The sequence below is a fragment of the Peromyscus leucopus genome, chromosome 13 (assembly GCF_004664715.2).
Source record: "Peromyscus leucopus breed LL Stock chromosome 13, UCI_PerLeu_2.1, whole genome shotgun sequence".
NCBI lineage: Eukaryota > Metazoa > Chordata > Mammalia > Rodentia > Cricetidae > Peromyscus > Peromyscus leucopus.
This window is the reverse complement of record NC_051074.1, coordinates 21,780,957-21,806,117: the sequence shown is the minus strand read 5'-3', so window position 1 is coordinate 21,806,117 and position 25,161 is coordinate 21,780,957. Positions and strand designations below refer to the sequence as shown.

The 25,161-nt window shown below is 42.0% G+C and overlaps 1 protein-coding gene across 1 annotated transcript; it reads left to right on the top strand.

The window, feature by feature from the left end:
* Positions 1-350: 350 nt before the first annotated feature.
* On the top strand, positions 351-24,116 carry Ndufv2 (NADH:ubiquinone oxidoreductase core subunit V2). Its single transcript, XM_028873977.2, has 8 exons — positions 351-470; positions 13,020-13,085; positions 14,990-15,052; positions 15,134-15,250; positions 16,934-17,102; positions 20,026-20,135; positions 22,302-22,378; positions 23,962-24,116. Exons 1-8 carry the CDS (start codon positions 420-422, stop codon positions 24,053-24,055), a joined length of 747 nt encoding a protein of 248 aa, XP_028729810.1. The 5' UTR covers positions 351-419; the 3' UTR covers positions 24,056-24,116.
* The last annotated feature ends 1,045 nt before the right edge of the window (positions 24,117-25,161 follow it).

Genomic DNA, 25,161 nt, shown 5'->3' with positions numbered 1-25,161 from the left:
CTTTCTGTGCGCCCTGCCTTAAAGGGCCAGACCACCCTCCGGGACCGACCGGACAGGAAGTCGGAGGGAATGAGGTTGCTAGGAAGCCCCTTCCGGCTCCGAGTGGGAACTTTTCTCAGCTTCCTCGGGCCTTATGCTTGGATATACATATTATATTAATCTACCTTCTTGACGTCCGGCAGCTTTCCTTTTAGGGACCGGACTGCTCTGGGCCCGCCCACTGGCCCCAGAAAGCCCCCGCGCGCGCCCTCACTTCCGGAGTCGAGTCCGGTTCCAGCCTCCCGGCTCGTGAGCGCGCGCGCGCGCCGTGCGTCCTGGGCTCGTGAGCGCGCGCGCAAGGGGGCGGGGGCGGGCCCTCCAGTCTCGTTCGTCGGGCGTCAGCCTAGAGCGGCCGGGATAGGAGAACCGTGTGGCCCGCCATGTTCTCCTTGGCGCTGCGGGCCCGGGCGGCCGGCCTCAGCGCTCAGTGGGTAAGAGGCTGGGGTGGACCCGGGCACTGTCGCCACTATCGCCCGCTCTTCGTGCCTCCTTTAGCTTTGGTACCGGGAGACCTCCCCCGCCCCCCCCCCAATCCCCAGGGCGCTGGATGGGTCCGCTGGCGGCGGCAGGGACGCCGCGGCCTTCGTCCTCGTAGCTGCTGGCATGCTCCGCAGCTGTGGCTGCGACCGGGTGCGAGCCGTCCCTACCCGGGCAGGGAACGTCACCCCTAACTTAGTCAAGGTCAGGGAGGCGGTTGTCGTTTGAACCTAGTGCGGTCCTGCGTGGGCCTGCTGCTTCCAGGATCGCGGCCGCGAGGAAAGGGGCTGCTTGTCTCCCAGCCTTGGCGGCTCCGCTGCAACAGAATTAGAAGCATGCTGGAGAAAATGCTGACACGCTTGGTGAAGGCGTGCTGAGTTCCTTCAGGCCTAGATAGAGGTGACCAGTGTTTCTTTTACTGCAGTTTTTCATTCCTCATAGGACATGCTCGGTAGAAAATCGTACTCATCCTCCGTGAAAGAATAGTGCCATGAACAACGGTACTACCAGGACTAAAGAGTTGCAGTTTTGTGGTCATTTGAATTTCAGAGACATCTCATGTAGGCAAAGGAATTGGATTGCCGCGATTGAAACACTCAAGTAATCCTAAAAATGCAGATTCCGGGGCCTGCGAGGTAGCTCAGCATGAAAGGCGCTTGCCTACAGGTTTGAGGACCCGAGTTCAGTGCCCTGAACCCATAGAGTGGAAGGAGAAAACCACTTCCACAAGTTGTGCTTTGACCTTCACAGGCATGACTTGTGTCCGGAGAGTGCAGGGACACACAGTACATAAACGTAAATGGCTACTGTAATTAACTACAGGACAATTACAGGAAAGAAAAAAAGCTTTATTTGGTTGGGTTTTATTTTCCCAACAGTAAAACAAAAATTAAGTTAGTTCTCAACAAAAGATTAATTATATATTAGTACAGAATCCATTCAGGGCTTTAGAATTAGACCTGCATTTTGAAGGGTAGCATCACTGGTGAACTTTGTAGTTATGTAGTTAATCTTTGCTTCTTCAGTTCTGAAATGGAAACATTCCCATTTGCAGTTGAGTCTGTCAGTAAATCATTTGAGGGCTTACTGTGGGTAATGTTCAGGTAACAGTGTGGATTGGATTATAGTGGGTTTTTGTTGTTGTTAGTTTCTGAAACAGGGTTTCTCTGTGCAGCCCTGGCTGTCCTAGAACTCACTCTGGAGACCAGGCTGGCCTGGAACTCAGAGATCTGTTTGCCTCTGCCTCCCAAGTGCTGGGATTAGAAATGTGTCCCACCACTGCCCGCTGGATTATAGTATTTTGCCCCCTTTTAAGTGTAGATCTCACCATGCAGTCCTGGCTGGCTTGGAACCTGCTCAGTATGCCATGCTGGCTTTGAACTTTTGGTGGTCCTCCAGCCTCGCCTCCTGAGTGCTGAGATCTCAGATGTGAGCTCATGCTCTGCTGAAGTATAATAATGATAGGTGATGTTTGGTGGCTCTTTTCCTGTGTGTTAAATAGCTGCATCTTATGTCTTATTTTTGAGGGTGGTGCAGTGTTTTCACCACTACAAGTTAGAAACAGAATTCCTGTTCTTGTGGAGTTATTTCATGTAAAAACATCAATAAGGTACACATGAATATGGTTGGTTGCATCTGAAATCCCAGCGCTCAGAGGCAGGAGGATCAGAATCTGGGTTATCTTTAGCTACATAGTAAGTTCAAGGTTAGCCTGAGCTATATAAATTCCTGTCAGTAAAATATGCCCAACTCAAATTCAAGCTCCCTAAAGCAAACAAAAGGTAAATATGGTAGTATAGTATAGAAAAGAATCAATGAAAGATTTTACAGTAGAGAGTAAGGGTTCTGCTTTGCGTAGCTGACTGCATAGGGGTGAGAGTGGAATAGGTCTGATTGGAGTCAGAAACTGGAAGGTTACATAGGTCAGATAGGCTCTTGGTAAAAACTCAGTGAGGATGAGGCCGTCTACTAAGAAATAAGGGCAAAAAAAAAAAAAAAAAAAAAAAAAAAAGAAACACCAGAGATAGCTTTTGCTTGTTTTGTCTTTGAGGCAAAGGGTAACAAGAGGTATAAATTGAAAAGCAGGATTTTGTTTTGTGGGTTTTTGGGTTGTTTTTTTTTTTTCTTTTTTATTGCTTTTGAGGTAGTTTCTCTAGCCCTGGCTGGCCTGGGATGGAGATCAGGCTGGCCTCAAACTCACAAGATCTACCTGCCTCTGCCTCCCAATTGCTGGGATTAAAGGTGGCATTAAAAAAAAGAAGAAGAAAAGAAATTCTAATAAATTTAAAGTTTTTTAATGTTTTTGCAATTAAAAAAATATATAGTACAGTTTCAGTAAGTTGTAATCAACATAAGAAATATGGGATATTGGGCACAGCAAATAAATAAGCTCAGGAAATATGAATCACTTATATTATCATTTCCATATCTATATCTTCAGGCCAGGTATACACACATATACCTGTATGTAGGAATAGGAGAGCCCGTGACTGCACATTCCAGAGGAAGATGTCAGTTGTCTGTGGTATTTCTCTTTGTTTTTATTGCTGTGAGACAGGGTCTCCCACTGAACCAGAGGCCTTTTGGCCATGTTATCTGACTGAAGAGCTCTTGGGATGCTGTGTGTCTCTGCCCAGCAATGCTAGGTTTACAAACGCTGTACTCATGCCCATTTTTATGTGAGTTCTGGGGAATTGAACTCAGGTCCTCATTTTGCACAGGAAAAACTTTTATTTACACTAAGTCATCTTCCCACCCCAGACCTTAATTTTAACAAAATTTGGAAGGAATTATTTATGGTTTTGTAACTGTTTCCCCCCCCCACACACAATTTCCATATATGTTTTTTTGGATGGGGGTGGGGACAGGATCTCATGTAACCCAGGCTAGCCTCAAGCTTTCTATGTATGTAGCCAGTAATGGCTTTGAACTGATGCCTTTACCTTCCAAGTGTTAGGATTACCGGTCTGTCCTACCATGCCCATTTTCTGCTTGCCTTTTTTTTTTTTAAAGATAAAACCCTTTTAATTATATGTGTGTTTGAGTTTGTACATGCACTGATCTCCTTGGAGCTGAAGTCATAGGTGGTTGTGAGCCACCCGACATGACACTCAGGTCCTCTGCAAGAGCAGTAAGTGCCCCTACCCACTAGCCTTCTCTCTAGCCCTCAGTTGGTTTTTGAGGCAGGCTCTCCCACTGCACTCCAGGCTGCTATGGAATTCACTGATTAGCCCTGGCTGACCTCTGACTTGCATCAATTCTACCTCAGCCTCCCATGTACTTACTACATCGAAGTCAGCTTATTAGTATGCATTTCTAGACTGTCACTGTTTTCTTTTCATTTTATTTGTGTGCATGTTTGTGTGTGTATGGACATCTGCCATGTTGGATGTAGAGGTCAGAAGGACAGATTGGGAGTCATCCCAGGGATCAAACTCCGGTGTAGGCTTGGCCTTCACTGGCTGAGAGTCTTGCTGGCTCCCCTATACCTGTCACTCTAATGCTAGATAGCCTTGCACTGGTGGATGGTACACACCGTGTGTGGACCAGCCCCCTTTACTCTGTCACAGATAGTGGGATCTCAGAACGGACTTACCAAAATAGGAGTAAAGGCTAATTAAGAAAACTTTTCTTAAGAGAAACTTTGACCCCATACATTTTTCTTTATTTTTAAATTGTGCATCTGTGGATAGGTATGTGCAAGAGAGGGCAGGTGCCTTTTGAGGTCAGAAGTGGGTTTTGGGCTCTTGAGCTTGAACTACAGGCAGTCGTGAGTTGCCTAATGTGGGTTCTGGTAGCCGAATTCCCCCACTCTGGAAGAGAACCAAGTGCTCTAACTACTGAGCCATCTCTAGTCTCCTCCAATTACATTTTCCAAAGAAAATAACTGTTGTGTTAGAGTTTCCGCTGTGTTAGCTGTCTGCCAGTTCTTGTCTTTCACTTACAGTTCGAGCCCTGCCGTGCAAATGAACGTAAGTGCAGAAGTTAGTTGTGACTGTGAGACGTGCAGACTCAGAATAGGCTTCTCTTTTTCACCTGGGGGATGGCCATGCAGAACACGGTGCTTCTCCATTTTGGCACTTCCTGTCCTGGGATTTCCCACTTGTCCATGCCTGAGGTTATCCAGTTCCTTTGGTGGGTCAAGCCATTCAAGACTGCTCCCCGCCCCCCTTACAGTTTTAGCTACCCAGCACAGGGCAGACTAGGGCTGCCTTCAGGCTAAAAGGAAAAAACAAAACACTGGTGTCTGCCTAGTTTGGGTTGGTTGTTTCTTAATATCTTCACCAGTTTTTTTCTTGTGAATTTATTTTACCTGGTGGTTTGGCTTGATAGGATCTACTTAGCTCTTCTGGAAGTTTGCCACCTTCAGTGGTAGCTCTTTCCAGTTTTTAACTTTTGTGAAATAAAATGCTTTTCCTGTTTTATTCCTCTGCTTTTTGTTTGTTTGGTTTGTAGGACAGAGTCTCACTTTGTAGCCCAGGCTGGCCTTAGACTCGGGCAGTCTTCTTGTACCTCTCAAGTGTGGGGATTACAGGTGTGAGTCACGTGCCTGGCCTGCATTAGACATTGTTTGTTTGTGTGAGATAGGGTCTCTCTGCGTAGTCCTGGCTGTCATGATGGAGATAGTTTTAAACTGAACTTTGCAAAATCGCAGCAGACCTAAAAGAAATTTTACCTTTTATGATAGGCATGTTGTGCATGCCTTTAATCCCAAAGACAAGAGGATCTCTGAGTCTGAGACCAGCCTGGTCTACAAAGCAAGTTCTGGGATAGCCAGGGCTGTTTAGTGACCCTGTCTCAAAAAACAAACAAACAAGAAAAAACCCAAGAGATTTTATCTTAATATGTATGAGTTTGAAAATCCTAAATCACAGATTTTTCTCAGTTTATGATGGGTTTACATACACTACTACTTTGTAAGTTGAAGATTTAATAATAACCTTACCTATTGAACAATATAGCTTGGCAACATAGTATCCTCTAGAGTAGAGTGGTTCACCCTTTTATTTAATGGTTATTTGTTTGGGGTGTGTGTGTGTGTGTGTGTGTGTTTAAATTTTCCTTTCTGAAGTTGCCCAGGGAAATCGTTATATGTGATGAAGAACCCAGGTGAGTAAGTGCCATAGGTATAGGAGGATGTGCCAGTGCAGTTCCTTTTCCCAGGGGCTGTTAGAGGGTTACGAGGAGGACTTAACACTGTCATGATGATGAGTGGGAAGTACACACTACAACAGTGCTGTGAGTCTAAGGAGGGAAATGCCTGGTAGGACGGAGAAGAAATATGAGGGTGGAAGATGAGGTTGGGAAGGGTCCACCCGCCTTTTACATAACACACGCAGGACTCGGATTTCATTCAGTATGTAATAGCATGTTGAGTTTGAGCTCAGTGCTACCACCTTCAGCCCTCTGCCCGCTAGAATCTTAGTGAGAATCTCTGGAGATGGGGAGACGCAGGAGACAAAGTCAGGGGACCATGTTACTGGTGTTACGCAGGGCCAGGGAATGTAATAGCAGAAATAACAGTTAAAAATTATTCAGGTAAAGATGTAAGATTTAGTGATTAGTAAGTGAGAGGAAAAGTACCCTGAGATATTTTCTTTAATTGTGACTTTAGGATACTGTCTATAAAGACTAATGTTAACTGCATGTGATGGTCTTTACCTGTAATCCTGGCACTTGGGAGACTGAGGTAGGTGCATAGAAAGTTTAGGCCAGCCTGGGCATAGTGAGACTCAGTCTCAAAACAACAAAATAAAAGACTAATGTTGAATTACTATGACTGTTTTGTTATACCCTCGTTTAATCGAGGCAGTACATAGGATGCATATTTGTAGAAGTACTTAACATATGTACAAGTTATTTCTGGTAGAGAAGCAACTGGGATTAAACTCCAGAATTATGTAATTTTAATGATAAATGAAAAAATTGTTTATCAGAATAAAATCATGCATCAGATATTTGGGGGGATTAGGAAATGTTGGTTATGGTTTGGGTCATAATTTCCAACTCAGAAAGAGTATCTTCTTGATGTTATCAACATCAGTTTAGTGTGCTATCATAGTATATTGTAGATGTAACCAATCATCTTATTAAAATAATAAACACAGAGCCAATGTAAAAGAGAAAGCCGAGAGGTCAGAGCTCAGAGATAAAATCTTACCTCCTGCAGTGCTCCTAACTTCCCCGAGAGAGAGCTACTTCCTGTTTGTCTGTGTTTAAATAGTCTTTCTGTTCTGCCTTCTCATTGGTTGTAAACCCAACCACATGACTGCCTCATCACTGCCTGTAAGTACCGCCCTCCAGGTCTTAAAGGCGTATGTCTCCAATACTGGCTGTATCTCTGAACACACAGAAATCTACCTAGCTCTTCTAACCATCACGCTCTTGCTATGGCTCTAATAGCTCTGACCCCAGGGCAACTTTATTTATTAACATAAAATTAAAATCACATTTCAATACAAATAAAATATCACCATAGTATATTAAATATTAGAATACTTGTAGGAGGTCAGTACACCATTGGGAATTGTTTTAGTTACTTTTGCATAGTTGATCGAAACTTTTTTTGAAACAGGATTTCTATGCAGCTCTGGCTGACCTGGAACTTACTCTGTAGATCAGGCTGGCCTCGAACTCTCAGAGATCTGCCTCCCAAGTGCTGGGATAAAAGGTGTATGCCATCATGTTCTGCTCAGCCTTGAATTCTTGATCCTTCTGTGTCACCACTGGTGGGATCATAGATGCGCGCACCACGCCTGACTTTGTGTGGTGCAGGGGACTGAACTCAGTGCCTTGTGCACATTAGGTAAGCACTCTGCCAACTGAGTTGCATCCCCAGCCCTCTGCACTTGAAATGTGAACGTCTACTGTGAACATTGGCTTTTGGAAGGGCTTTCTGTTTTCTTGCTTGAGCTAGTATTACTGGAGTGTTTAGGATCAAAGCTTGGGCCCTAAAAACCATAACAAGCTAGGCGCAGCCCTGTCTTCAGTATGTCAATTAAACAGTAAAAAGCAGAGAGAGTAGATGTGTTCAATTGTGACCACATTGGGATCAGGAACAAGTAAGAGGTCCAGTGACTCCCTCCCCTGAAGTCACTTTCAGGGTATTGATCTGAGGATTGGGGTAGATGGGGGCATGAGGTATGTATAACTAAGCAGTCTTTATCTAAATATGATCCTGTCCATTACTGACAACATTTCTTGTCCAGGCTCCACGTCTGTCTTGCAAGATCCTGGGACAAATTGTTAGAACTATGTGAAATCTTTTCCTGGAAGACAAGGTCCTCCTCTGGGTAGCACCAAGACTTCACTCTCCTCTCTTCCTCAGCATGAGATCCTGAGGAAACTAATTCTTTGAGGGTCCATTGTTTTATTAGACTGATAGCAAAGGGGAGGAGGGTACAGCACATGTGTCTCCAAGAAATCCTCTCTCCTGCCAGGACAGTTACACTAGCAGCAGGAAGGGTGTCAATAACAAGTTAGCCGTGTTAATATGTTTAACACTCAAATCAGCTAAGGATTTTTAAAGGTATTGCAAAGAATCAGCAAAGAGCCTAAAGAGAAAGTCAATAGAAGTAGAATGGCCAAGGGATGTAGCACTGAGCTAGCAAACCATTAGCTTCTGGAGCTGCTGAGAGGAGCTGGCTAGAGGTGTGTGTGTTGTCTTACCTGCCCAGCTTTGGGCAGCTGTGGGCCTCACACGGAATGAGAAACTCACTTTAAACAGGAGAGTCTGTGCTGCTCACCCCTGTAATTGATCGGATGGTTCTTGGGTGAACTCTAGATGACAACATCAGCATTGTGCTGCAGTGCCAGGATGTTGGCTCCATCGGGTAGATGGCTTATGTGTGTGCCAGAGGCGTCCTAGTGGGAGGGTTCTAGTAAACTGAATCTCCAGCAGAACAGTTGGAGAACTGGGACTAGTGTACCAGGGTGGAGGGGCTTGTGTAAAAGTGATGGCCTGGTTTGCTCTGCTCTCCTTTCTTCCTCCTTTTTTTTTCACTCATCTATTTATTTTACACCCGGCTGCAGACTCTTCCTCTAGCCTCCCCTTTCAGTCCCTCCCTCCACCCTCCCCTGTTCTCCCACCCCAGTCCCTTCCTCTTCCATCTCAATCCAGGAAACAGCAGGTCTCCCATGAGTACCAATAAAATATGGCATATTAAGTTGCAGTAAGACTAAGCACCTCTCCATTTATTAAGGCTGTGTAAGGAGACCCAGAATGAAGAGTATGATCCCAAAAACCAGTAAAAGAGACAGACAGCCCCTGTTTCCATTGTTAGGAGTCCTATAAGAGGACCAAGCTACACAACTGTAGCATATATGTAGAGTGCCCAGGTCAGTCCCATGCAGGTTCCCTAGTTCAGCCCCTGAGAGCCCAGGTTAGTTGATTATGTGAGCCTTCCTGTGCTGTCCTTGATCCCTCTGGCTCCTACACTCCATTCTCCTCCTTCACAGGATTCCCAAAGTCAGCCTGACGTTTGACTGTGGGTCTCTGCATCTGCCTCCATCCCTTGCTGTATAACACTTCTCTGACGACAATTGGGCCAGGCACCAATCTGGTCACTGGAGACATTGCTAGGAGTCTAAGCTGGGGTCCTCCCCATAGACTCGGGGAGATTCCCCAGGGCCAGGTGTCCACCCCACCCCAAAATGGGCCCCCAGCAGTGCTCCTCAGCACTCTCCTGCTCTGTACCCCAACCTGATCGATCATGTTCCCGTTCCCACCCGCCTTCAAAATCGCTTATATTTCCCCTTCCCAGGGGGATCTGGGTGTCCTTCTCCCTTGAACCTTCGTTACCTAGTCTCTCTGGGTCTGTGGATTGTTGTGCTCTCCTTTCTATGCGTCTTGAATGAAAGGGTTGTTCATGGCCCGGTGTGTCAGATAAGCTCATAAGCGGTGATACATTATTAACATGAATAACTTAGGAACATAAAGTCATTATGGTAATACCAGAGCTACTCCCACCCTCTTTCCACTTCCTTTAAGTGAAAGGGAAATTTATATATTAACTTCAGCAGAGAGGAAGTAGATGGTTTTCAGCTATATAAAATACAATTACAGCCTAATTACAATATAAAAGCCTGTTACTTGCAAATGCAAGAAACACTAATCTGTTTTGTTTTGACAATGGCTCTTTGTTAAAGTTATAAACAAAAGACAATTATCTGTCATGCTGTAAAAATTTACCTTAAATCTGTCTTTCAGTTATTGTTTTATCTTGTGTCTGCTAAGTAGATAGCAATGCTTTAACATATTAGGAAGTTCTTTCAGAGTAATGCCGTTATTGTAAAATAGCCCAATAAGCTGGGCTTGTGAGGCAGAGGCAAGCGATTCTCTGAGTTTGAGGCCAGCTTGATCTGCAGAGTGAGTTCCAGGACAGCCAGGACTGTTACATGGAAAAACCCTGTCTCAAAACAACAACAACAAAAATCAGCCCAATAAAAAAGATACCCATTTTATTGAGAGAGAGAGAGAGGGAGAGGGAGAGGGAGAGAGTGTGAGTGCTCATGCCTTTAATCCCAGCACTTGGGAGGTAGAGGCAGGCAGTTCTCTGTGAGTTCAAGGCCAACCTGGTATATGTTGTGAGTTCCAGGATAGCTAGGGCTATTAACAGAGAGATTCTGTCTCAAAACAAACAAAAACCACACTAAGCTTTAAAAAGGTTAAATGAGGGGCTGGAGAGAGAGTTCAGTGCTTAAGAGCAGTGGCTGCTATTTCAGGGGAATTACATTCCCAGCACCCACACGGTGGCTCACAACCATCTGTAACTCCAGTTCTAGGGCATCCAACACTCTTGTCTTCCACAGGCACCATTCTTGCACATAGTGCACAGATACACATGCAGGCAAAACACCCATACACATGAAATATAGTGAAATAAAGTGAGAGATTGAAAGATGGCTCCGCAGTTAAAAGCCCTTACTTAGTGTTCTGAGGACCAGCGTTTGGATCCCAGTACACATTGGGCATCTCATAGCACCCTGTAATGCCAGATCCTCTTCTGATCTTCACAGATGTGCGTACACACACACACACACACACACACACACACACACACACACCCCCTCCCCCCTTGGAGACTGGGTCTTCATATATAGGCCTAGATTCATGGCATTCTCCTATCAACCTTCCTAGCGCTATGATTATGGGGGGGGGGCACTCACCCCAGCTACTGTCATGTTCTTTAAAAGTAAATTCCCAAAAGTAGTACTGTGTTAAAAGATAGGAATTCTACGAGGATTTCCATAAATCATACTAGTTTGCTTCCCTAAAAGGCTTGTATGAGTGTTTGCCTAATGCATTAGCAAGCCCATTTCTCCCATGCTCTCAACAAAATGGAATGTTATCATAAAAAAAAAAAAAAAATCCCAAACCAAAACCTTTTCCTGATTTAAGTTGGCAATATTTTAAATTGAATGCTTTTAATTGCTAGTAAGTTTCTAAATGTTCATGATCTTTTTAAATTTTCCTCATTGGCTTTATGCATTTATGGTCTCTTCTGGGTGGGTGTTAGCCTTTTGGCACTAGAAGTGTATAAGACTTAATATTGTCAGCATAGTCGGTAGATGATACCAGAAGAGGGAAAGACACGTAAAGGAGAGAGCAGGGAGTCAGAGCCGAGCTGGAGATGGCCGTCTTCAAGTGGTAGTTAATCTAACATCAGTGAAATGAGTATTCAGAGGCTCAGAGTGTGGAAAGAGGGATTAGATACTTTCCCTACTTTAAAGTGAACTATTTCTTCCATTCTTATAGAGGAATTATTTTTCTTAGCATTTACTTAAGCAATTCTCTGTTATTCAAATTGTTTTTATATTTTACTGTGTTCTCAGCTAGAGTGACTGCAGTAGCTGTTTCTAGTTTAGTTTCATTTTTCTTTTTGGGTTTTTTTTGTGTTGTTTTGTTTTATTTCAAGACACGGTTTCTCTGTGTAGCTCTGGCTATCCTGGAACTCACTTTGTAGACCAGGCTGTTCTCAAACCTACAGAGATCCACCTGCCTCTGTCTCCCAAGTGCTAGGTTTAAAGGTGTGGGCCACCACCACCTGGCTTAGTTTCATTTTTCACAGCCTTGACTGTGTTGCATTCTTTTAAAAAATTATATGCTTAAAACAAACAAACGAAAAAGCGTAAGGTGATACTTTATCTACTAGCTGCTGCTGGTGGTGGTGGGGCGAACACAGTTGAAGCAAAGCCCCCTGGGACCTTCCCTCTGGTTGTTGGTTGTGCTCTAATCTACTTAAGAGTGGTAGTTTCCACCACTCTGTGTTATACCCGTGTTTCAGTGTGAGACTCGGGTTTTTGTAATTGAAGCAAGATGTGCTGTGGCAAGTATTTCTGCAGCTGAACTACCGCTTTATCAATGCAGAGTGAAGTACGCTGTTACTTCCAGTCACTCGCGCTTAGTCTTCTCTGGTAGCCAGTTGTGTGTTTGGTTTAATTCAGTGTCCTGCCATTGGTGGGTCACAGGATTCAGAGATGGTAGGATTTAGAATATGTTTAGTTGTTTAGGGTGGGAGGTCTACAGGACGGGAGAGGAACAAGAGAACAAAATCCACCAGTCCGATTCGCTCCGAGCAGCCGCACCTTCCAGGTCTGCACAGCATTAGAACAGTAAGGTGTGTGGTTGGAGCTGCAGAAGTAGTTCAGTAAAGAACTGAGAAGGCTGCCAGGTCTGCTAACACGGCACCAGGGAGGATGAGGCAAAGAAAAAAATTAAAGGCCAGCCTGGGCTACTTAGGGAGATCCTATCAAAAAAAAAAAAAATCTTTAGAAGAATATAATGTGAAGCCAGGCAGTGGTGGCGTACACCTTTATCCCAGCACTCAGGAGGCAGAGCCAGGCAGATCTCTGTGAGTATAGGCCAGCCTGGTCTACAGAGTGAGATCCAGGACAGGCACCAAAGCTACACAGAGAAACCCTGTCTCGAAAAACCAAAAAAAAAAAAAAAAAAAGAGTATAATGTGACTCATTTGTGCACAGCCGTGACTCATGTGACTCCTGTGCATTTACCTTACTTACCATGAGGACCAGATGTGATAGTGCAAACCTTTAATCCCCACTTGGGAGGCAGAGGCAGATGGGTCTCTGTAAGGCCAGCCTGGTCTACATACCAAGTTCCAGGACATCAGGACTGCATAGTGAGACCCTGTCTCAAAACAAACAAAACTTTACCATCTCATCGATTCAGACAAAAGGAAAGACAGTATCGCATGCCAGCCTAGTGTGAGTAGAGTGAATATGACACCTGTGTTCAGCTCTGGTTGAGTTTCGGTCGGTTCTTCCACTGACTCCACAAATGAGTTAATAATGTGCCTTTCTGCAGTCATTTCCTGAGACTTCTGAAGGAGAAGGGCAAGGGCACAGGTGCAGATCCTCCTAAGATGGTTCCCAAGATAACCTGATGCCCTTGTTTTAAATTAGGACTCTTCAAGTAGTTCATGAAATTTTTCTTAAAATTTGTAACTAAGTTTTTTTTTTTTTTTTTTAAATTTTAACTTTAGGGAAGAAATGCAAGGAATTTGCATAAGACAACTGTACAAAATGGTGCTGGAGGAGCCTTATTTGTGGTAAGTCATCAAAATTCCTCATGATGGAAAAACTTGAATTTGAGTGAGTCTGCTGTAATATCTTCAGTTGTGGGATATGTTACCACTCAGTGATAGAATCCTTGCCTAGAGTGTGCAGTGCTGAATCCAAAAACTTTAAATATTTGTTGTCATTTTATGTGCATGACTAAGAACACGCATGTGCACTGTGTAATGCAGGAGCTGGATAAGGTCAGAAGGTGCTCTTAGGTTCTTAGGAGCTGGTGTGGGCGCTGGGAACCAAGTAAGTGCCATTTCTCTCACCCCAAACCACAGCCTCAGTACCCGTGTCTTTGGCATATACTGACCGTTGTAGAGATTTGACTATAGCTTATTCAATTCATTATCATTCATATGATGTTTGGTTCCAGCTGACCCTCTCAAACAGAACCTAACTCCTGGGGACCTAGGAGACTCTAGGAATGAGCATTTGGGTTATTGTTTGGTAAAGTTACTATGAGCCCTAACCTGGTGGTCAGACTCCATGGTTTCTAAGTCAGTCATGTTGGCTCGCCAAAGGTAACAAGGCTGTAACCTGAGAAATCCCTAAAGGTATTAGTTCCTAACTCAAGGGTTTAAAGTAATATATATTCAGGGCATTACTACATAATAAATATATTAGTTTACAAAGCAGTTGGCCTGTATATTTTTGGCTTCACAGTTTTAACTCTAGGTGGTTTCTATGAACGCCTCAATTTTGTTGTACAAGTCGGAAAGCTTTAGATGCTGCATTTCTGCTGTGAGCAGTTTTTAGGAATTAGCCAATATTGGATGTCACTCTAGTATACATGGAAGATGATTTAGATTTTGTGAAAATGTTAAGTTGGCCTCACGTTTGAAATTGTTCAAAGCTTCCATCTTCTTCCCTCTTTTGATTGACACCTTTTTAAAAAGCAAAACTCTGAGAACATCAAGTCGTTCTATTTATATTAAGATAACTATTCTTTACATTTTTTTTTTTTGAGACTGTGTCTCACTGTGTTTTGCTGCCTGTCCTAGAACTTGGTATGTAGACCAGGCTGGCCTTGAACTCATAGAGATCTGTCTGCCTCTGCCTCCGATTGCTGGGATTAAAGGCATGCACCCCCGCTGCCTGGCATGACTTTGAACTCTTGGCAATTCTCCTGCCTTAGCTTCCTTAGTCCTGGGATTCCTTTTTCGAGACAGGGTTTCTCTGTGTGGCTTTGGCTGTCCATGTCCTTTGATTCTTGGCAAACTAAAGCTTCTAGAGAGTAGCTTGATGTTTCTCTGTGGACAACTTGTTTGGGGAAAGATGTATTTTTGTACCTCTTTGAAGAGTAGAGATGTATCGTCCCAGGTACCTAGGATAATCAATTCCTTTGTTTTGGGTACTTTTCTGTCTGGGACTCACATTTAGAATTTTTATTTAAAAAATTGTATTAGTGTATATGTCTACATGTATGTATGTTCATGTGGTGCAGGTGCCCTTAGAGACCAGAAGGGACTATTGGATATTGTGGAACTGGAGTAATGGGGAGTTATATAAGTGGCCCAGTGTGACTGCTGGGTTCTCTGTGTTAGCAGCAAGTGTTTCTAAGCCATCTCTCCTGCCCATATTTACAATTTTGTGTCTTAATTACATAAGGATGCCAATTTGTATTTGATATCTCATTCCTTGAGAAGTTGGATAACTATTTTTTGGAACTTCTTAATCTCTAAGGATGTGTTTTGAAACTGTTCTACAAATAGGTATTTTTAGTCATTCTTGCTACAAAGATAGACTGATAGAATGATGGAATTAAAGCAGGGATTAAATGAGCCACAACAGTATAATGTAATGCATAGTAATATTTACATACTTACATTTCAAGGAAAAGGTTGATAATTCTGGAAAAAATTTTTTTGTCTTTTTTTTGGGGGTATAGCATAGAGATACTCCTGAGAATAACCCAGATACTCCATTTGATTTCACACCGGAAAACTATAAGGTATGATTAAATAACCAATATAGTTAATTTCTCAAGTATTCAGTGCTTCCTGTGTGTAAAGCAGGCGTTTTCCTTTTACAGAGGATAGAGGCAATAGTGAAAAACTACCCAGAAGGGCATAAAGCCGCAGCTGTGCTCCCAGTCCTGGATCTAGCCCAAAGGCAGAACGGATGGTTGCCCATATCCGCTATGAACAAGGTACTGAATGCAGTCTGCCTCAGCAAAGAGGAGAGATTGTATATGATAGCTTCTTTATGTAGAAATCATCAAAAAAAATCATCATGGTAATCATTATTTTCAGAGTTTAGGAGTTTGGAGACCCCCCCCTCTCTTTCACACACACACACACACACACACACACACACACTCACACAGAAGATGGATGGATGGATAGATAGATAGACAGATGGATAGTTAGATATAACTTCCTTAGTGTGTTTTTGTCAGTCACCTTAATACAGTTTCATTCTTGCAGAAAGATAGGCATCAGTATGAAATAGGTGTCCGGCCATCCTGTCATCCCCTCACCCTCCCCTCCTTTTGAGGGAAATAGTCTTAATGATTAAAAAAGAGAGAGAGAGAAATGGTCTTAATGAAAAAAATCTCAAATGTGTATAATTTAGTACTAAGGTATTCTGAAATTTAATGCAGTGTTTCAACCCTAAAATTATAGTGTGTGTGGGGGGTCCCTTATCAAATGTAACCTCTGAATAGTTTTGCATCTTTGGGTCTAGTTTTTTTTTTTTTTTGGTTTTTTCGAGACAGGGTTTCTCTGTGTAGCTTTGCGTCTTTCCTGGAACTCGCTTTGGAGACCAGGCTGGCCTCGAACTCACAGAGATCCGCCTGCCTCTGCCTCCCGAGTGCTGGGATTAAAGGCGTGTGCCACCACCGCCCAGCGGGTCTAGTTTTTAAGAAAGGTCTGTATCTAATATCTGGTATGGCAGAACTGCCATTCAGGCCAACACTGTGAGATTCACCCTCTCTTCCAAGACAGGCTCTGCCTGACACACTTAGCCCAGACTAGTCTGAAGCTTTAGCCAATACTCCTGCCTCGGCTCCCAAGTGCTAAGATTACAGATGTGAAGATTAATTGCTTTCAAATCGTTTTAGCAATAGTCTAGATTTTCAATTTATTTCTATCCTGTTAATACAGTGATTACATTCATGTGACAGCAGAGCATTTCATTTACAGAGTGCCGTATAAGAACTAGCTCACTGTGCTTTCTCCTTGACCAGCTCTCATAGATCCTCCACTGGAGTTGACTCATTCTCATCATTCTCTAAACTTTATCTGCTTTAACTATTAAGGTAGAATCACAAAAAGGAACAAAAGACAAAGGCTGTAGTCCTTATTGGGAGAATAGGAATAGACTTTATCTAATACCCACAAATGCAAATTTGAGGTAGCGTTGATTTTTCTTTTTGCTTCATTTACTTCCCTAATACTGAAATATGTTACAAAGCTTTATTTAACTAAATACTGTCCTTAGTAGACATAACTGGTTAATTTTTTCAGAAACCTTGATGTGAAATGGAGATGTAGCTAAGTAAAAGAACATTTGCCTGCTAACTCCAAAGCCCTGGGTTTAATCTCAAGCACTAAGAAAGAAAAAACAAAAATATTATAATCATTTATAGTGTTTGTGAAAAGTGTTTTATTTGAAATTGTACCTCAGTTTTAAACGCTGTAATAATACTTTAAGCCGGGCAGTAGTGGCGCATGCCTTTAACCCCAGCACTCAGGAGGCAGAGGCAGGTGAATCTCTGAGTTGGAGACCAGTGTAAGAGTACTTAGAATATATTGTGCTATTTAGAGTTGGGTACATTACACTTCAGGTAATAAACATTGTAATCATCTTCTTTAATGTTTTAATATTTTAGGTGGCAGAAGTTTTACAAGTACCTCCAATGAGGGTATATGAAGTAGCAACTTTTTATACAATGTATAATCGAAAGCCAGTTGGAAAGTACCATATTCAGGTCTGCACTACTACACCTTGTATGCTTCGAGATTCTGACAGCATATTGGAGACCCTTCAGAGAAAGCTTGGTATGAGATACTTCATTTCCTTTGTTAACAATACCAAGATCAGCCCAGGGTGTGGTGAGGCACAATCTTAACCCCAGCACTTGGGAGGCAGAGCCAGGTGGATCTACAAAGTGAGTTCCAGGACAGCCTGGTCTACACAGAGAAACCCTGTCTTGAAACATCTCCCCCAACCCCTCCAAAAAAAACCAACACCAAGATTATTGTCTAATAGGTTATGGTGGTACACAGCTATAATCTTGGCACTCAGGATGCTGAGACAGGAGGATTGTCGAGTCTGGGTCAGTCTAGGCTATAGAGTGAGCTCAAGGCCAACCTGGACTGTACATTAAGAACCTATCTTAATAGCTTCTTCTGTCTACACTCCATGCCTCCCAAATAAAATTGTCTTTCTATATTGGACATTTTCCACCTAAAATTTTCAACTTCAATTTATCTTATTTGGTTTGTACTTTCCTGATACTTAAAAAGATATTATTTACTTTTATTTCTTTCTAGTTTGTGTTTATCTAATTTTCAGCCTCAAGTCTAAGCTTTTAATCTCTGTTAATCGTTAAGTATGTTTGTAAAGCTTCTAGGAAAATTATCTCTCATATGTTAGCATATGTCACAAAACAAAAGACTATACATACATGAGCTGGAGAGATGGCTCAGCTTAAGAGCATGTACTGCTCTTCCAAAGGACCTGAGTTCAATTTCTACCCAGCATCTATATATTAAGTAGCTCGCAACCACCTATAACTCCAGCTCCAGGTGGCTCTGACATCTCTTGGGGCACCTGCACTTATGTACATGAACACACACACACACACACACACACACACACACACACACACACACACAGAAGTAAAAATAATTAAAATTTGTTTGTTTGTTTTTTGAGACAGAGTTTCTCTGTATAGTTTTGGTGCTTGTCCTGGATCTCACGCTGTAGCTCAGGCTGGCCTCGAACTCACAGAGATCCACCTGGCTCTGCCTCCCCAGTGCTAGGATTAAAGATGTGCGCCACTGCCTGGCTGCAATTATAATTTTATAATTGTAGCATATTTATAAAATAAATGGGCATTTTCCATACAAAACTGCCATTGTTACATTTTTAACTTTGTAAGTTAAATTAAATATCTTCTAATTTTTCTTCCTGTACTGAAGAAACACAGGGCTTCACACTAGCGTTAGTACTTTAATACTGACCTGTATCCTCAGCAAACCACCCCCCCCTCTTTTAACTTCTTTTGAGATAGGGTTTTACTGAGTTGATGAAGCTGTTCTGGCTCATAGTCCTCTGACCTCAGTCTCTCAAGTAGCTGGTCTTTGTCATCAATTGTGCCTTTGTTTTCCTCTTAATACAAGCCCTTGGCTGCCACAGACACATTTGGGCAATGTTGAAGTATATAAGGCAGAAAGCTCAAGTTGGCCCCTAAAACCCACCTCTAAGACTTAGATTCTGGTATATTAGTTACACCAGGTTTTATATCCTTTATTATTTAGTATGTAAATATAATATGTCTATGCTTACATTGTGTGGTTTAACTTTGTACCTTTTGTATAGCACAGTATTCACATCGTTTTGCTATTACAGCATTACCCTAGTACTTCCATATTTACACTCCTTTGCATGCTCTTCATACTGTATATTAAGATTGTTTGTAAGAGCCGGGCGGTGGTGGCGCACACCTTTAATCCCAGCACTTGGGAGGCAGAGGCAGGCGGATCTCTGTGAGTTCGAGGCCAGCCTGGGCTACCAAGTGAGCTCCAGGAAAGGCGCAAAGCTACACAGAGAAACCCTGTCTCGAAAAACAAAAAAAAAAAAGATTGTTTGTAAGAAAAATTGCTGAGTCATGCTTGCCATATTTTGCCAATTTCTTCCCTTGAGTGTATGAGTACTCATTATTACCTTCTTAATAATCTTTGGCCTTTAGTTTTCTGGTTGTGAGCCTACCCTTTAACGGCTGAGCCATCTCTCCAGCCCTAATCTTCAGTTTTCTGAATCTTTGCCAATACAATGGTGTAACTGTGTTAGTAGCAGTCCAATTATTTACTTTTTAAATGACTTTGTTTCTTTGTTTAATTATGTGCTTGTGCCATACCCACAGTGGCCAGAGGCCTGAAGCTGGACTTACAGGCCATGAGCCATGTGTAGGTGCTAGGAACTGAACCCAGGTCCTCTTCAGGAGCAGCCAATGCTCTAACCACTTAGCAGTCTCTCCAGCCCCTATTTACTTGCTTATTTGTTTTGAAGCCTGAGAACAGTTCTATTAGTTTAAAAGAAAACCCCAAGCAGGCAAGCTGTAAATATCTCCAGCTGCCTGTAGGAGTGAGAGAGAAAAGAGAGCGAGCCATGATGTTTGAGGTAGGCATGGAGGTCAGCCCCACGGCAGACAAGCAGCGAGGTGGTGGGGAGTAGTTCAGTCTTATCACAACATGGATGAAAACCAAGTAAGCACTGGTCTCCCAGCTTTTACTGATTTTAAAGGAACAAGCCTACTTAAGAAATAACTTGAAGCTCGGCACGGTGGCGTTTGCCTATAATCCCAGAACTCTGGATCCTAAGACAGGTAGGTGGGTTGTCATTAGTTAGAGGCCAAGCCTGGGCTTTTGTGTGAGACCCTGTCTCAAAAAATTAAAAAACAAAAGAAAATTAAAAACCCAAATAACCTAAAACAAGCAACAAAAAACAAAAGAGGGAAATGAGTTATACTATTATATAGAAAGGATCTCAGTGTATAGTCCAGGCTGTCCTTGAATTTGTGCTATCTCTGCTCTCCAAGCGCTGACTTAAATGTGTGCACCACTATGCTTTGTTCTTTTCATTTTTACAGAGATTTAATACACATCAATATTTATATATAAACTCTATAACATTGTTGATACATTGTTTTTGCTTTGAAACTGTATCTATTTCTTATAGTGATGATTTACATTTTAGGAATAAAAGTGGGAGAGACTACCCCTGACAAGATGTTCACACTCATAGAAGTGGAATGTTTAGGGGCCTGTGTAAATGCACCAATGGTTCAAATCAATGACAACTACTATGTGAGTATTCAACTTCACACATGCTAATGTTCTATAGTATCCTTTGTATAAGTATCTAGAAGGTTTTAAAAGAATTATCTTTAAACATTTTGCATTTTTCTCCAGGATATGATAAATTTGATGAATCTAATCATTTACATATAGTAGAACCAAAATGTAATAGCAACATTTTAGGGCATTTACTTAGATAATATTGTCTATTGATATCATTATTTGCAGAAAAAAATTATACATAAAAGTATAGGAGACTGGAGTTACCTTCTTTTTCTCTGCAGATATTTACTACCATAAATTTAGTGTGGATTCTTCTTATAAATGTTTTAAAGCCTTTTCTGTACAGTCTATATCTGTAGTAATGTCATATTGCTTACATTTTTTTAAGTAGATGAAATGTGTGACATACCTCTATTCCTTTTTTAAGAATTTATTTTTTTATTTTATGTGCAATCGGTGTTTTGCCATGGATGTCAGGTTCCCTGGAACTGAAGTTATAGACTGTTGTGAGCTGCCATGTAGGTGCTGGGAATTGAACCCAGGTCCTCTGGAAGAGCAGTTCGTGCTCTTAACCACTGAGTCATCTCTCCAGCCCACCTCTACTACTTTATACCTTATAAATTTTGTGTTTATCCCTTTATCTCTGACCTGTAAGTTTTCTGGAGGTGTTCTTAATATCCAAATATGTTTAGTTTTCTAGTTTGCATTTTTAAATTACTTGCTGCCTAATTATATTATGGTTTACGATTATGGTATTTTGTTAGTTTATATTTCTTTTTTTTGTTTGTTTCTTTTGTTTTTCCAGGCAGGGTTTCTCTATGTAGCCCTGGCTGTTCTGGATCTCTCTGCGTAGACCAGGCTGGTCTCAACTTAGGTCCATCTGCCTCTGCCTCCTGAGTGCTGGGATTAAAGGCATGCACCACCACCTCCCAGCTTATTTCTTATAAATTAGTTCATAGAGATTCTTTGAGGTCTTAGTTGAGATAGCATTTTCAAGAATGGATTTACCTTACTTCTCTCCTGCTCCTAGAGGTACTAATGGTACCTCCAAAGCTGATCTCTTTACACCTTTTATTTACTTCATCCATTCTGCAATGCCAAAGTTTCCAGACCAGAAATTTTCTTTGCAGGACAGATTACTTTCTAGTTTATCCTTGTATCAAATGTACAGCCTTTTTTGGATCTTAACTTTGTGTGCTTAGGTTTGTGGTTATGAAGACCTTTTTAGTGCTGGTCTGGGGTCTTGTCCCTTGTTCTTCTGAGTATTGAAAACTTGGAGACAAGTTTGTTTGGTGTTTCCTTGCAGAATTTTTGTTAAGTTTGGCCTCTGTTACATATTCCTCAGATAGGAATTAGACAGGGCTTGATATGAAGCATAAATCTTGATAGAGTAGCCTATAGGCAGAGGTGTCTAAGTGAGAGTCTCTTCAGTTAGTAGTTAGAGCTTTTGATTCAGGTCTCTGCTTATGGGTTACAACTATTGATGATAATTATTCTTTGTACTACAATGTTTCTTCCAGGATTAGCAGTTGTTCTCTTGTACTTTGGCACTTTTCTAGTTTGTTTTTTTATTGTCTTAGTCACTCTTCTTATTGCTGTGAAGAGACATCATGACCAAGGCAATTCTTATAAAGAAGAAAGCATTTAATTGGGACCTTGCTTATGGTTTCAGAGATTTAGTCCATGATCACCCTGACAGGAAGCATGGCAGCAGGTGGTGCTGGAGAAGTAGTTGAGAGCTACATCCTGATCTGCAAGCAGTGAGAGACACTGGGCTTGGCATGAGCTTTTGAAACCGAAAAGCCCACCCCCAGTGACACACTTCCTTCAGCAGGGCCACACCTCCTAATCACTAAGCATTCCACTAGGTGGGGGAGGGGGTGCTATTCTTATTCAAACCACCACTTAAGTGATCTGCAAAAATGAGTTCAAATATCAGTAGAGGAACTTGAGAGAGGCAGAGGGTGGTGAGTGGTGAGGCCGGAACTCAAATGCAGAGGTTTCACTTGAAATAAACTTAGTTGTGACTCTTCACTAAAGCTCTTGGTGGGTATTGCATTATATATTGGAGTTATTCAGTTCTAGCTGTCTTGGTAAATAAATGAATTAATTTTAAGGTTTTATAGACTTTTTTACAGCAGTAATTCATTAGTGGCTTCAATTTTTCTCTAGGAGGATCTAACACCCAAGGATATTGAAGTGATTATTGATGAACTCAGAGCTGGGAAAGTTCCAAAGCCTGGGCCGAGGTACAATCCTACTTTTATAATAAACTCTGATGGCATAGCTTACACTGGAGTCATCAGAAGCTCAATTTTACACTCATGTGCATAGGAGCTGACTAGAAGTAGTTTGCCTGTCTAAACCTTTCATCTGAGCAAGATACTTTCTTTTCTTTTCTTTTCTCTTTTCTTTTCCTCTTTTCTTCTTCTTCTTCTTCTTCTTCTTCTTCTTCTTCTTCTTCTTCTTCTTCTTCCTTCTTCCTTCTTCTTCTCCCCTCTCTCTCCTCCCTCCCTCCTCCCTCCCTCCCTCCCTCCCTCCCTCCCTCCCCCCCCTTTTGGTTTTTTGAGACAGGGTTTCTCTGTGTAGTTTTGGTGCCTGTCCTGAATCTTGCTCTGTAGACCAGGCTGGCCTCGAACTCACAGAGATCCGCCTGGCTCTGCCTCCCGAGTGCTGGGATTAAAGGCATGCGCCACCACCACCCGGCTGATACACTTTTCCTTAAAAAATCTATAAGATAAGGCTGGGGAGATTGTTCATTGTTGGTAAAGTTCTTTCCATGTAAGCGTAATCATGGGAGTTAGATTCCTAGAACACATATAAAAGCTGAGTGGACATGGTGGCTGGGCTGTAATTCCACTGTTGGGAAGAGGAGCCAGGGAATCTCCTGAGCAAGGTGGCTAGCCAGCTTGGCTACCACAGCAAGTTGACAGTTCAGCAGAGACATTGGCTCCAGGTAGAGAGTAATAGAAGTAGACACCTAAGATTGACCTTGGGCCTTCAGGTGCACATACATACATGTGCAAACATGCTTACATACATTTCATATATATATATGGAAAAAAATCTTGTAAAATTATTTGCTCTACCAAAACATTTATACTGAAATAGAATCTTCAATATATGGAAGAGATCAGTTTCCCCTTTCAGTCAATACAGGATAATTTAAAATAGTCTTTAAAAATAGTTATGTTCCTGTATAATGTATGTGTGGAGGTCGGAGGACAACTCTGTGGAATTGGTTCTCTCCTTACACCTGTACAAAAGTCCCAGGCTTTGAACTTGGGTTGCCCGCCATTTGCAGCGATCACTTTTTCCTGCTGAGCCATGCCATCGACCCCACTACAAGATAATCTTTATTATTGTTTTTTTTTCCCTTAGTGTGGAATTGTTTAAATACCTCTTCCAAAAAATAATTACTTTTCTTGAAATAGCATTCTTGTATTCTTCCTGTCTTTTTTGTCATATTGAATGTCATGGAATCTTTGGTTCTCCTTATATGACATAGTTTGGTCTCTCTAATTAGTCATATGCCACATAATGACATTTAATCAGCAATAGACCTCAGATAGTACCATAAGATTACAATAAAGCTGAAAAATTCCTTTTATTTTTATATTGAGAGTAGGTTTTACTATGTAGCCCTGCCTGGCTTAGAACTCACTATATAGACCAGGTTAGCCTGAAACTCACAGAGCTCTGCCTGCCTCTGCCTCAGAGCTCTGGGATTAAAGGTGTGTGGTAGCATACTTGGCCAGTTTTCTTTTTTTTTTTTTAAGGAAAAATTTGTAAATGTTAATCACTAATAATCATTACTTGCTTTTCTTTTCAGGAGCGGGCGCTTCTGTTGTGAGCCAGCTGGAGGCCTCACCTCTTTGACTGAACCACCCAAAGGACCTGGCTTTGGTGTGCAAGCAGGCCTTTAACTTATACTCATCTGTAAACAATGTCACTGGAGAAATAAACTATGGACCTGTTTACACAGGCTTTAGACTATTGGTTTATTCCCACCTGTACGTCTTGGTAGTAATCTAGCAACTTGTAGCTGTTAAGTATATGTCAAAACAACAGAAACACCATGTTAGCCTACCTGTGAGGACTGTTGTTATTATGACTTAATCAAGTTACTCTAGGGTCACCCATTTTAAACTGCCTGGTCATGTCTATCAGTATTGGGTTATTGTGAAGTCAAAGTTCTGTAAAACTTCAAATACATTTTTCTTTCCCATCTCTGGACACAGCCAAATTTTATGTTACCATTTTTTTTTTTAATAAGCCTTATGTCAGTGTTTCCTTTAAACTTTTTTTTTTTTCCTGAGACAGGGTTTCTCTGTGTAGTTTTGGTGTCTGTCCTGATCTCACTTTGTAGACCAGACTCCTTTAAACATTTTAATATTAGGCATATAGTTGTTACCGTGTTTCTAACTGGTAAGGTCCCACTACTGGTAATAGGAGTAAGAGAGTTTTCTCTAAAAGCATTTGATTTATGTTTATCTGTGTTCTTTGAGGCAGGGTCCCATTCTGTTACCCTGGTTGTATGTAGCCCACTGCCGCCCAAGTTTATGATTACAGTAAAAGCATTGCTGGTAAGAAGGAAAGTTAAAACAATTTGATGTGAATCTTTGACTATAATCTTTTCTTTAGTTAGTTAGATGCAGGATCTCACTGTGTAGACCAGGCTGGCTTAGAACTCAGAGACCTGCCTCATCCCTGTCTCCTGAGTGCTGCTGGCACCAAAGGTGTACACCTGCCACCACACCTGGCCTTTAACTGTGTATTTTCTGTTGTTGTTTTGAGGCAGGGTTTCACCATCTCTGGCTATATTTTTAACACTGAAAGCATACAAGAATTAATGGAGTTGGTTAGTATGACGCATTTTGAAGATGGGTGAATGTGGACAGCACGTTTGTATGGATAAAACTATTACATTCAGTTCAGAAAGGAGGTAATATACAATATGTTTGAAAACTCAGAAAGAAATGCTTTAATTAATGGAATAATCAGATTGCTTCAGGATTTACCAGTCAGTGGC

What these genes read in the sequence shown, in the direction of transcription:
- Ndufv2 (XM_028873977.2), top strand. Translation starts at nt 420, where the DNA reads ATGTTCTCCTTGGCGCTGCGGGCCCGGGCGGCCGGCCTCAGCGCTCAG. An exon ending in CCATATCCGCTATGAACAAG is followed by an intron (nt 15,251 to 16,933) that starts GTACTGAATGCA and finishes TTAATATTTTAG; the next exon opens with GTGGCAGAAGTTTTACAAGT. An exon ending in AAATCAATGACAACTACTAT is followed by an intron (nt 20,136 to 22,301) that starts GTGAGTATTCAA and finishes ATTTTTCTCTAG; the next exon opens with GAGGATCTAACACCCAAGGA.